This window comes from Wolffia australiana, chromosome 2 (genome assembly GCF_029677425.1).
Source record: "Wolffia australiana isolate 7733 chromosome 2, ASM2967742v1".
Lineage (NCBI taxonomy): Eukaryota > Viridiplantae > Streptophyta > Magnoliopsida > Alismatales > Araceae > Wolffia > Wolffia australiana.
Genome location: NC_135836.1, coordinates 1,415,825 through 1,430,229, shown reverse-complemented (window position 1 = coordinate 1,430,229; position 14,405 = coordinate 1,415,825). Strand labels below are relative to the sequence as shown.

The 14,405-nt window shown below is 38.2% G+C and overlaps 1 protein-coding gene across 1 annotated transcript; it reads right to left on the bottom strand.

The window, feature by feature from the left end:
- Positions 1 to 233: 233 nt before the first annotated feature.
- On the bottom strand, positions 234 to 12,478 carry TOM1 (tobamovirus multiplication 1). The gene is made up of 11 exons (XM_078591628.1): positions 12,162 to 12,478; positions 5,128 to 5,218; positions 4,992 to 5,044; positions 3,648 to 3,740; positions 3,508 to 3,579; positions 1,970 to 2,042; positions 1,844 to 1,889; positions 1,677 to 1,740; positions 1,284 to 1,337; positions 576 to 653; positions 234 to 449 (listed from the first exon to the last, which is right to left on the bottom strand). Exons 1-11 carry the CDS (start codon positions 12,324 to 12,326, stop codon positions 357 to 359), a joined length of 882 nt encoding a protein of 293 aa, XP_078447754.1. The 5' UTR covers positions 12,327 to 12,478; the 3' UTR covers positions 234 to 356.
- Positions 12,479 to 14,405: the final 1,927 nt, after the last annotated feature.

The following is a 14,405-nucleotide window of genomic DNA, read 5'->3' as shown; positions in this document are numbered from 1 at the left end:
TTAAACTCGTATCCAAAAAGTCATTGTCATTGTGCGGAAAAATATCCCATTAGCCAAGTGTTAAAATTAGTAAGCAAATGAAATAATATCTCACAAAATTGATTGCTAATGCATAATAAATTAACGAACTAAACATGCCAACAAAAATTGATTGCCAAGAAAAATAGTTAAAGAGTGGGACTAGGTAATTTTTCATGTGAACCATCTTAATTTCGTTGATAAAACGGTTTAAATGATGCTTTAATCAACGACATAATCACCATATCAAAGGCCATTCACAAGCATAGCTTTAGCACCCTTGATTACAAAGTGCCAAATCGGAAAACAATAGGTTAAGGAAATTTCATCCTCACATATTATCGGATGGGATGGTATTGGGCTGATACGCGTTTCGGAGGTAATTTCCGAAGTATGAAGAGGACAAGCGCCGAAGGCACAATCTCAGTCAACTGCAATGAAAAATCAGGTTTGGATTCATAGAGTAGAATGAAATTTAATGCATAATTTATTTTTAAGAAAAAAAGCTTAAAGCATAAAATAAACTTCAAAGTCCAAAATATGTGATTGAAGATTACCGTATAGTATAAGAGATTAAGTACAGGATGATACAGGACATCCAGAGATGCATTGGAATCAAATGCCGAAACTCCAACCTAAAAATGAGCACAGCACAGACATTACACAGTTACTAAAAAGCTTTTAAAAGTACGACACAATAATTAACTTATATTCAATTGCAGTGGCAGTACTAAATTCTTCTTCCGACAATAGCACACGTATGTTAAAACCTTAGTAATGTGCTTCGCATAAATGTACTGGAATTGAAATTTTATTAAAAGGCCAACTTGCTCCTTGCCTTGATGGACAAAGGTTACAGTGAAACGACTTAATGCATTTTAGATTTCCATTTGATATACAGACAAAATGCATTATTAAATTTCCATTTGCTATGGTATTCGCACATTATCATTACCCCGATCTTGGAAGTTTTAAATGATGCAAGAAGCAATCATAAATTTATTTTGAGTAATCCTTTCGCTGCTTTGTACTCATTTTTTAACTGTTTCAATGAATCGGGCTTAGGCGGCAGAATTTTGTAAAGTAATCAAACGAAAAAAGAGATGGCTAGTAGTTGCCATTCATCAATCTACAAAAACTACACCCTCTTTCTTTTATTTCAAGTGGAATTTCTAATTCCAAATTTTTGCCAAAAGGAATGAAAGTGTTTCGTCATGGAAAAGAAATAATTTAAAATCAAAAACTACGTAGCATAAGTTACTCACCACAACGCATCTTATCAGAAAACATGCGAAGCAAATCCCTGTAACGGACCCAACCTGCACATAGCAACCAGTAATCCCGGTCAGTTCTCAAGAAGAAACCTGTCAGACGATCCTATTTGACAAAAAAATCTTAAGATTCATGCATTTCCAGAAATATTTACTCATTTCCATGAGAAGAAAAACTACCACCCACAGTTTGAGTTCTCTACTAAATGGATAATCATCAGAATTTTGAAACTCATTCTAACTTAAAGATATTTGTAATAAACGCTGGATGGAGATTTCAAATAAGACTCGTTTTTTAAATTAATTATTACCATTAGTACAATAATCCAAATAGTCCCACTGAAGCAGAATGAGATAAGCGACAGAAGCAATCTTTCATTCACAAACCTCGTGGAGCTTTTTTCTACGTCCTTTTGATTCGATTGGGAAGCGCCTCAGCATGCAGAACAACCTGTTGAAACCGTCCTGATTTATAACTGAATGTGTTTCTTTTACAGATAAAGCATAAGAGAAAGCATAATAAATATATTGGAAATAGAGGAAATAGGTTTCACCTTCCACCATAAAGCAAAAAACCCAAGGCTGCCATAAAAGAAACAACTGAAGAACAACAAAGAGGAAAATCAGACATGGCGGGAAACTTAAGTAGACCATTGCAAAGAAAGAGGCTAAGTATAGACCTGCCACAAATAAGTTGCCGAGTGTGTCGACAATGTCGCTATCATGTATCCAAATGACAACCCAAATGCAAACCTGACAACACCAAATCATCATTATTAAAGATTTGATGTTACACACACCACACTAAGAAAGGTTTTTTGCTCCATTGCACGTCATTACTTATGCAGCAGATGGAACACAGATCGTAGAAATAGATAACTTGTAGAGGCTTGTTTCTCTCAAATCTCTTCTACGTGTCGCTTCTTTATCAGAAAATTTTTTTCTGAACTCATGGGCAAGGTTATTGGCCATAGCAATAACCAGCTCCATATGGATGTAATATTCTTAAGGTTTTTCAACATTCATTATAGGTTGATGAAATGTTTTGTTGCTCTCTTCTTTCTCTCCTACAAAAATCTGCCACTGCGCCAATTAAATTGAAATGCTATTCATAAAAAGAAGGAACTAGCAGTATCCTAATTATGAGTCCTGGAGAGAGGACGACGTAACCATAAAACTGGTTACAATACACAATGAATACAAGAGTAAGTAATCATTTCTTGCAGATCCCATCTGTAAAGAGGTTGTGCGAGAAAGCTTGCAAGTGCCATGATTATGCCTTGATCTGGAACTTAGTATTTAAGTTTATGAGTCTTTTGCAAGCTACAAAGTCAGAGTATACATTTGACATGGATAATATCTGGCATGAAATTGATGATTATATATCAGTCGAAAACCTGATTCTGAAGACGAAGCCCATATTAAAAAAGTCAGGTTACGTCGCTTCCTCATCAGACTTAATCAGATTTGAACTTCTGGTTGATCAATCATTGAATCACAAGCGGGTACGTGCTTCCGAAGAGGCTACATCTGTTTGTACACAGGGAGCAGAACAGGATCTCTTAAATATCAGGAACTACAGTTCCCCACAAAGCTTCTGCTGCAGTGTTAAAGCCTAAATTATTCTATCATTCTCCAGTCCAAAATACTGAATCTGCTGAGTTCAAGCCTATATCAGGCCAAGGAAATACAGACTATCAATCTAAGATGTACTGGGAAAAGAAGGGACATACAAGAGACCATTTCTGGAAGCCAGAGTAATAAGGGCCAAACACAGAAAAATAAGGGTCGTATGACCACAAAGTTCCTCCATAATTTACAATCGAAACAGGCCACTATAACTGTAGAGGACTTTTGGATTGGTCAGTTCAAAAATTCCCGGTCCGTCATCCGAAGCTACATCTCAGATGAATGCACCATGTGCATGTAAGATTGGAGTGAATGAAGACTAAGAGAGGTTTAACGTCCTTCTAAGTTCCACTTCTCATGCTTACTCACGTGTCAACGCCTCAATTGTTTCCTTCCCATCTTTCAACGCATCAAAATCCTTAAGGATAATACTTTTAAACAAATATTTCTCGGATATTAGACTCTGGGCGCCCTGTAGTTGCATGTATCTCTTTCCAAGAAAAAAGAACTATTGCTTGAGATAATATCAACCTGAAATCCATTTAGTAGTGAATAATAGTAATAACAAAATTTAAGAAAAATGACTCACCTGCATCAAATATACTGCGGTATTGGTTGAGATGTACACAATTCTAAGTTTGTCGGTCGGAAGGCTTCTAGCCTGTTAACGAGTAATAATAAAAATCTAAGGCAAATATAATTACCATTATTCATATTTTTGGAACATACCTGGTGGTATATTTCTGCCCAAAATAGTACAAGAAGAGTATATGTGGAGAAAAAAAGAATTCCAGGGAGGTCCAATATAATCAACGTGAACACCTGATTAAATAAAAATCCAACTCACAGTCAAGGCAGAATCTTGGTTACATAATATCAGAGGAAACAATCTAAAACGAAAGAGGGCAGTTGTTTAAAGTGTTAGTGTTAGATCATGAGCCCAAGAAGCAAGATGAAACAACTAACTAAGTGGGCCTAAGGCCATTGTAATCATATAAAAAAGACCAAGATAAATGCAGGAAAAGGGCAGGCCCAAATCCCATTAAGGGTCCACGTAAGGCCCACTAAGGGCCCAATAGTGGGCCCGATTAGGGTTTAATATTGGGTCCCTATGGGCCCAATATTAAACCCACTAAAGGTGGATATTGGGTCATTAAATGACCCAATAAATCCATCCTGTCCAACGGCTATAAATTTATAGCCGTTGGACAGGCCCTTCTAACAGCCATATTTTTAAAAAAAAATATGGCCGTTAGAAGGGGTCTGGTCACCTCCCTAGTATGGTCACCTCCCTCCCTTTGATTCTTCATTGTAAAGCTATAAATAAGGGGTCTTTTTCTGATCTAAGTAAGATCTTTTTTGGCCCCTAATTTGGGTGTAGTTTTTTCCTCCCTCTCTCCACTCTCTCACTCCCTCTCTACTTTCTCTCTCTTCTTTCTCTCTTTATCTCCTCCCCACTGATTTCTCAGTTAGTGAAACAGTTGCCTGTCATATCTCATCAACATTCAGTTGAGCGTAGTTCAGAACGAAGGAGAACAATTTCTCTTTCAAAAAAAGACATTTATCCAAACACAAATCACACTCTTCAAAAGCATTGCTTTGCCTAGATAGGAAAGGCCTGCCAGCAAATATATTACTAAATTCAAATTTCGGAACCATAAATGTCAAACTACTGTACCTAATCTGTACACCATCCCATTGAACTTATATAGTCGGGAGGAAACGTTTCAGTATGATGTGAAAGTAAATCATTAAGTTCATGAATATAAGACGATTTGAGACTATCTAAACCACGTAGCAGAGTTCAGGGACGAACTTTAAATTTCAGATTACTGGCATTCATTTCTTGAAAAAACAAAATAGAATACCGGAATTTAACTTAGAACTTCGGGATTGAAAAATTTTATACGGTCCATTTTGAGCTCTACTGTCACATACGAGATTTAACATTCAATTTGTTCACATCAATGTGAATGAGTTAATTGTTGAATTAAATATAGAAGACAGAAATTCACTTTCTTGTACGGAAACTATAAGAATTCAATGGATAATAACATTAAATGAAAGGCTTACCTTTGGGTTCAGAAGGAACACGTGTTTATGGAATCCAAAGACAATAGCACGAACTGGTTGCAGATGAAACCAAATAACAAACCGTTAATAAACATGACGTTAAATATATTTTAGAACACACGTTTTAAAAATATACCTCCATTGACTATAAAGTTCATGAGATGAAAAACCTTTTGGGTAGTCCAACCATACTCAGGCACACGTAGCTGAATTCTAACTAATTGAATCTGAGGAAGGGCAAAAAAATAATGAGGGAATGTAATGATGTTCCCCAAAAAAAGGGAAGTCTTAACAGAGAAAATACCATCGAATTCTGGTTACCTAAGAGAACAACTTTAAGGTATGTAAGAAAGAAAGAATGGCACAAAATCTAACATGATTGAATGGGTACATTCCACGTGATGACAAACAATTCAATGCACTTGAAAACGAAAAAACAACAAATTACAAAAATCTAGTACCAGTTATTTCAGAACACTATCATAACTTTTAGAAACATTCCGATGATTACTACAACAGAAATCTAGGAATAATTATTCTTCAAGAATTCACATTATTTGGTTCCCAGGAATAATTATGATTGATTTTCATTGTGTTCGACTACTTGGAGAGAATCTTCAGTGTGCATGTGTCAGCTGAGGATTGTATTCGGTTGTCCTTGTTTTGTTTTTTTTTTATACCCTATAGTTTGTGTTATGAGTAACTCCCGTTAAGAGGCTGATATACTGTAATCTCAGTTCAACACGGTGATCAGAGCACCCCTCCCCACAAACATGATATCAGACCTGGAATTTGGTCCTGTCTGATATATCAGTCAAGCCTCCCAGCCTATAGCCCTCAATCCACCAGCACGATCGATCTCCGCCAGGTCATTTCCATGGTGTGAATCTCTGTGACATCAACACCATCGGAGTTGCCACTAAATGGGAGGTTGACCGTCCGTCATGAAGTTTTCATGTGCAGTGGAAGTGGCTGGTCACATTACCTTCCCACAGGTACATGAAGCTCTTAAATTCACGGGGTTCAACCTATTGAACTGGAGTCCGTATGTTGAACTCATATCAAAGAGGCCAGGCATGAAGTGTTGAACTCATCTTTTCAGTGAAAAGCTGACCACTGATCCTGACTATGACACTTGTGAAATCAATGATGCTATTGCCTTGGCCTGGCTTCTCAGGAGTATGACAGGAAACCTATCCTTGACATACCTTAACTCTCAATCCGCAAATCATATATGGCATCACATTCATAAGACTGTGCCAAGAAGAACAATGATTGGTTCGTAAATGAATTGGAGACAAAAGCAACTATCTTGTGCGAAGGGGATGAGACAGTTACAGAGTTTGCTTCTGCACTTCAACCTCTATTTAGGGAAATTGACCACTATCCACTTCTCGGAGATGAAGAGTCTCTGGTGTGGACTAACACTATGACGCACCAGCTATTCTGGTTCCTCATTGTATTAAACTCCAACCATGAAGCTCTCACGAGTCAGATCCTGAAAGGAGAAGTTGTACCCAATTTGAATAAAGCAATCCAGATCATTTTCGAAGAAGAAAGTCGCTTGTCTCTGCTTAATGGAACTCCCTCTGAGATTACTGTCTCAGGTCTAATCGCCGGGGATGATGGTGATCAGAATGGGGAAACATATGATTCTGTTTGGCAACTATCGCAAGAATCATGGACACATTAAGGAGACTTGCTGGCATCTCCAGAACAAGAAACAATCCCAACCCAATAAAGCCGAACAAGAGAAGGACAATGATTCTCAGGTGAGTTTTTTTTCTCAATCTCATCGTCAAACATGATTCCCGAAGTCCTAGTTCTGAAGGAATGGATAAATTGAAGGTGAGAGTTGGAGCAACTTCCCTGGCATGCTCAAGCAAGTCCTCTTCATGTTTTTGTATGCTTCATTCATGCACAAAATCGGAATGGATGCCCCCTATGTCAGGATGCTAGCAACGTATTCACAGCAGGAAGCCAATCACTTCAGGTAATGGGTATCGTCAAAGTCCATATCCATAACCTAGAACTAATGAAAAATGTGCTGCATGTGCCCCATTACAAAGCAGAACTCATTTCTCGTCAGCAATTATGTAAAAATACCAAGTGCCCACAAATAATGAATCGTATTGGCTACTCTATCGTTTAGAAGGTAATGTAACGGAGACTTGGAATAGTTGAGAGGAGTGAACTGGTTTATGTAGACCATGGCAGAGGTCCTGGACTATTTATGGTGAGAGCTAGTCAACCTGAAGACAAAGTTTGAACAGATCCTCATAATGCATCAGCGCTTGGGTCACCCAACTGAAGACCTGTCGATTGTTGCTTGTGACACCTACCATATTGGCAAACAATATGGATCATCATTTGCTTTTTGTGGTATTTGTAGCTAGCAACCATTTTCAGTTACTCAAAGAGATGTATGAATTTTGTTTCACAAGATTTCTGTCACTGATGCCAAGTGGTTCAGGGTTATGGTTGATGACTGCACAAAAATGACATGGATTCACCGAATGCAGAGTAAGCCTAAAATTGCAGGGCTTATTTCTAAATTCTATGATACAAAGTTTCATATGATACAGTCACAGTTTGGAACTCTGGTAAAGGCATTTTGATCGGAAAATGCAAGAGATAACATTAACAAAAGGCCCATTATTCAAGAGTCTTCCTACATAAATAACCCTCAGCAGAACAAGGTTGCTGAGAGGAAAATAAGTCACATCGTATAGACTGCCCAGGCTCTACTTGTTTAGGAAAAAGAATCCCAAGGTACTTATGGGAAGAAACCATGACAAATGCTGTTCAGCTCACAAATCAACTTTAGTCCAAGACGCTGAATTTCAAAAGCCAAATAGGTTTGATGGAAAAACACTTTTCTGGAGTCTTTGCAGCCTGGTGTAACTCCCAGGATATTTGGCCGCATAAGGTATGCAATATGCACCACCAGGAGATGAATTCAGCCGAAAATCACTGAGATGGGTTTTTGTGGGTTATCCACGAAGGAAAGAAGGGGAGAAATGCTATGATCCAAAGTCAGATAATTCTATGTCTGCCGATGTTACCTTTCACGAGGGGGAGACATTGTTTAGATCTGAAGGGGACTTGACTGGGTGAGATGTGTAAAGGAGCCACCCCAGAATGATGTTTTTTTTGAAATAAGGATAGGGGAGATCACACAAAGTCGGTGACCTTCCCAGTTAGATAAAAATATAAACGATAAGTACATGAAGGGCCTAAAAGGCCGTCCAGGGCCTTGGCCTTGGGATTTTACTGCCACCCCAGAATGATGAATGGGTACCACCAACATCTGAGAGACTAGCTCCTCACCCGCATATTGTTCCTGGCATGTAAAGTTCAGTCTTCTCTCCCATAACAGTTTCTTTGAAACCCGTTGCTCCTGATCTGAAAAAATATCGACTCTGATCATCCTACTCCAATTTTCGCAGAACAGCTAATGCGCCCTGACAATGGCGAAGGGCAGACTTATGACGAGTGTAACAACGCTCCGGACAGTACTGAGGACTCTGATCATCTCCCTAGGTTGAGAATGGTGTAAGATAAGTCACAAGGTGATTCATTTTCTTGAGAAAGGGCAAGTGAATGTGTACCCAAAAACCCTGGTACCCCGTTGAGTAACTTAGCTACCTATGATTATTTGCCATCAGATTTCAAATCGTTCAGAGCAGCCCTGAATTCTTTGAGTACACCAAAAAATCCAACCTAAGCAATGGAGGATGAGAATTGGAGAAAAGCAATGGATACAGAAATAGAAGCCCTCTTCAAAACAAAACGTGAGACATCATGAAACTGTCACCCGCTAGAAGCGCAAGGCTATACACATACAAGTAGGGTTTATTAAAGGGCGGCATTTACACCACTGGTGAAACCACCACAGTGGTACTTCTCTCTCTCGGCAAAACCCAATACCGTTGGCAGCGTTATACGAGTCTCCCAGCTTTCAAGGGGTGTGGCATCACCCTCTCTCGGCATTCATGCTATCGGCGATAAAGGCATCTCTCAGCTTGTAAGGGGCGTCATATCACCCTGTCTCAGGGACACTGACTCTGTCAATTTTAGGCTTTGCCCGACCGATATCCGTCCGATATCGGAGAACGGATATCCGATATCCGGGAAAAAATGGGATGGGGCTGGATATCGGTAGATATCCGTCTATAAGGGGTTAGACGGATATCGGTATCGGATATGGGGGGGGTGAGGACGAATAGGGTATCGGATACCGGATATCGGTCATCCGATATCCGGATGTCGGAGACGGATTCCGGATGCCGGATATCGGTTTCGATATCCTGATATCGGAACCGGTATCGAATTGTTTTATTCTATTTGAATCTCAGTTAATATATAGAGTTTAAAATTTTTATTTTCCTCCATATGGATAACAGGATTCGAAGTTTAATGTAAACTCAGAATCCCGTTATCCCACATGGAAGAATGTAGAAATATTTCTTTGTATATATTAAATAAATCCGATATTATATTCCATGGTAAAATTATATTATAATAAATATTCGATATATTTATTGGCCCTTATATTTGGTCATTATTTAATAAGTTATCACAGCGTCTAATTAATAGAAGTAAACATTTCTATATTCTTCCATATGGGATAAAGGGATTCGGAGTTTAACACCTCGAATCCGGTTATCCCATATGGAAAAAAATAGAAATGTGTGGCTGTATGTATTAAATGTGATGACTTAACTCTTAATAGGTTCTCTCCTAACTCTCTGGCCCACGATAAATCGACCTTTCGCTGACTAATTATCAATTAATTATATTTTTAACTATACTTTCAATATGGATATCGAAAACCGATATCCACAACCGATATCCGGTACCGTCATCTGTCCCCTTGAGACGGAGACGAATGCCGATATCGGGACGGATACGGGTATCGGATATCGGCACTGTAGCAACCGATATCAGATACCGATATCCGGTATCCGGATATCAAAGAAAATGGATATCGGAAATTTCATTTCCGATATCCGATACCAGCATCGGGACGGGCAAAGCCTACTGGGGATCTTCCACATCATTTGTTGGATCAACAGCCTCCCTCTACATCAAGAGATGAGATATTTTAAGGAGTTAAGCGAGAGTGTCACTGGAACATATTATTAATTTGTAGACAGCAGGCCTCCAAAGCTGGACCAGCTTCAGACAGAGTAGGCTTTGCCCGTCCCGATGCCGGTATCGGATGCCGGTATCGGGACGGATGCTGTATTGGATATCGGAAATGAAATTTCTCTTTTTTTCTTCGATATCCGGATACCGGATATCGGTTGCTACAGTGCCGATATCCGATACCCGTATCCGTCCCGATATTGGCATTCGTCTCCGTCTCAAGGGGACAGATGACGGTACCGGATATCGGTTGTGGATATCGGTTTTCGATATCCATATTGAAAGTATAGTTAAAAATATAATTAATTGATAATTAGTCAGCGAAAGGTCGATTTATCGTGGGCCAGAGAGTTAGGAGAGAACCTATTAAGAGTTAAGTCATCACATTTAATACATACAGCCACACATTTCTATTTTTTTCCATATGGGATAACCGGATTCGAGGTGTTAAACTCCGAATCCCTTTATCCCATATGGAAGAATATAGAAATGTTTACTTCTATTAATTAGACGCTGTGATAACTTATTAAATAATGACCAAATATAAGGGCCAATAAATATATCGAATATTTATTATAATATAATTTTACCATGGAATATAATATCGGATTTATTTAATATATACAAAGAAATATTTCTACATTCTTCCATGTGGGATAACGGGATTCTGAGTTTACATTAAACTTCGAATCCTGTTATCCATATGGAGGAAAATAAAAATTTTAAACTCTATATATTAACTGAGATTCAAATAGAATAAAACAATTGATACGTTCGATATCAGGATATCGAAACCGATATCCGGCATCCGGAATCCGTCTCCGACATCCGGATATCGGATGACCGATATCCGGTATCCAATACCCTATTCGTCCTCACCCCCCCCATATCCGATACCGATATCCGTCTAACCCCTTATAGACGGATATCTATCGATATCCGATATCCAGCCCCATCCCATTTTTTCCCGGATATCGGATATCCGTTCTCCGATATCGGATATCGGACGGATATCGGTTGGGCAAAGCCTAATCCCCAGTATTCCGCCCTTTCCAGTCCCATGCATCTAATCTCAAGGATGATTGTGGAGCTGCCGGTGGGAGCCTTAACCATGGCCATTCCCTGAAGTTGCTCACAAGGTCTCAAATCTGAACCATCCCTGACACAGGTTTTCAGTGGTACTTTGGCATGTAGCCATTTTGTTAATTCATTGGTTTCTTTTTTTTTTTGAATAACAGAAAAGGCTGTCACCCGAAAAGTGTCGGTAACCAACCTCCGACTACATGCCTTAAGCTGTAAGGCTCTATTCATCGGTTTCTCGATTTGACCATGCACGAATTTCAAATCCGTTTCAAAGAAACATTCAATCTCAGAAGAACGCAGGAGATGTTGATCCATATGCACGATATCAGAGAAATTAAAGACATTTATTAAGGGATAAAAAAAGCAACAGCAACAGCAAGATGCTTGAATTTTCTGCCATGAAAAAGCAAAAAAAAAAGGTTGCTAAATTTTCTCCGATGCATCAGTTATCTACACATTCAGACCAAAATTTTTTCTTCCATTGATTCAGTCTATTTGATCAGTCGAAGACAATAGGAAAGCCCTTCGCGGAAAAAACAAACGATTTGTTATAATATCTACGATCATACACATATTCACAAAGCCATAAAGGACATAAACTTGCCATTTTCCAGGAATTCTCCAACAAGCCTAAAAACAGTAAAAAGTTGAAATTTCTGTCGTGAAATAGCAAAGAAAGGATTCCAATTTCTACAATGCTACAGAAATTCACAAGTACATCGAAGACAGCAGATTCAAATTTTCGGGAAAAACAAACGACATCCTAAATGGAAATACCTAAAGTAAACTACAAAGTAGATTACTACTGTCCGGAAGAAAACAAACGATGTCAGACAATGAAATAATTCAACAAGGCACAAAGAAAAACACAGCCGCACAGTTGAAAACACGAAAACCTGAGAAACATTAAGAAGCAAAAAGAGGAAGAGAAATTACCAGCGCGACGGCGGAAACGACAGCGTACGCCGAGCAGAGGAAGAAGAAGATCCCGTCCTGCCACTGCTCCGATCCATTGATTTTCCTCCACCATCCAGCCGCCGATTCCACCTCGCCGGGCATCAGTAACATCCCAGACGACCCCAACAAGTCCAGAATCCTCATCTTCAACCCTCTAACCTTCACAATCTTCTCGATTTCGCTCTCCAAACAATCTCCGATTGCCAACTGAGGCCGTTCTTGACTCTGCGCTCAGTTTCTTCCACCGGACGGTCTCCTTCCTCGCCGCGAGCTCGCAGAGATCTTCAAGACTGAGAGATAGAGAGAGATATATATAAATACTTCACGTTGGCTAGAGAGTTGGGAAAGAAGGTTCGCTGCCAAACCTCAGGAGAGTTTTAATTGTGCAGATGCCACTTATCTTATGGGTTAGCCACTTGTCTATGTTCTGTCCAGGTGTCAATGTTAGAACAGGCCACCAGTTGTGCAAATATCAAAGCATAGTTTGAGAAAAATATCATGTCCTGGACTTGTCAAAAAAAATTATGCTTGATTTGGCCTCATGGAGTGGTCTCATGAATTTACAAAAACTATGCCTTTGCAAATACTGTTTAAAAAATTGTTCAAGAAAATGTCATTATGTCTAGGAAGGAGTAACAAGTTGGATTGTAATTGACATGGTTGAGAGCCTGATGAATGGGTGAAAAACCAAGCACATAAGATTTTTTTATTCAGCTCCCAGATGAGAGTTTTGGTAGTAATTATTAAACTCTTAGTTCTGACATACATGGTCATGATAGGAGTCTCTCAGCAAATGATTCAACCATAAACACATTGAGTGTCAATCTCTGATGTGAAAATTTATGACATTAATGAGAGAATATTACAATATTGATGACTCAAGTTGGTTCTAGGTAGTTTTATTCAGTTAGCCTCCTGTAATCTGGGGAGAAATTTGGTGATGGAAGATCTATGTATTAAGAATAATCAGGAAATACAACTTTATTTTGGAACTTGGAGATGAGATATTGATAACACAATACTTATTATATGTTGGGTTTAATCATTAAACAAACCCTGTATGATCGCCTTTTGAAGAGCCTCAAATATCATCATGCCCTACAATAATCTTTGCCCCCCAATTCCAAACCCAATGAATATGGGGACCATACTAGAACACAATCCAAAGCCCATTAACATAATTTTTTTGCCAAAGCCTCCACAACTTAAGAGTATTTTCTCAACAACCCATCTGTATGTTTCTTGTCTCAAAACAAATGATGGACTGCATATTTAAATTTATGAAAAAGAGAAATATAACATAATTATCTAATAAAATATTTATATGAAAAAAACTACAATTGATGCCAATGATGTTCATAAAAAGGCACCAGTTGATTCACAAACTTAGTCTACCCTATGTATAAATTGAACATAATGTACTATGGCCTGCATATATCCTTAAGAAAGTATAAACTTAAAACAAGCAGTGTATAACTTTATTTCTATTTGAATTATATTCTACTTTTTTCATCTCTTGTTCTTTTTGTTAAAGAAAAGGAGGGAAACATCCACTCGGTTTAAAGTGAGTAAACAGAATTCCATACTCGATCTCATGGATACATAAAGAATTTTGTGGAAAGCCATATTTGATGAAAGTTGTATGTACGGCTTGGAGGGGAATCTTTCATATCTTTCGAGGTTCACCCTACAAGATGGGGTCAAAAAGCCAAAGTAAGTCGTATGTACATCTAATAAAATAATGATTCTTGAACCTCTTTCATACTCGTTATGTCGAGGTACTGCCAAAAAAATGCAGAGTCCGATCCAGTTTATCATAATCGACTTGTTAACATGTTGATTAACCATATCCTGAATTACAGAAAGAAATTTCAGACATCATATTTGTAAAAAAATCATTTTCATTGTCATACTATCCTTTTTTGCAATGTCTGATGTTATATCTGCAAAATAATTAAAGTTTGATATCAGAATATATGTTTTAGGAATTTTCTGCCATTTAATTCAATAACAAAAAATTCTCAGATGAAATATGTTTAACAGTTAAAATATATATTTGTAAATTATATGCAACTACTTAAAGTGATTTTGTAGCTTTGTGTGTATATTTCTATGCCAAAAAAAGTGGATGCAACCAATCACAGCAATGACCAATGATTAACCTTTTGAATCATTGACAAACACATACCTTTAAAGCTAATCATTCAAGAAAAAATATTTTTC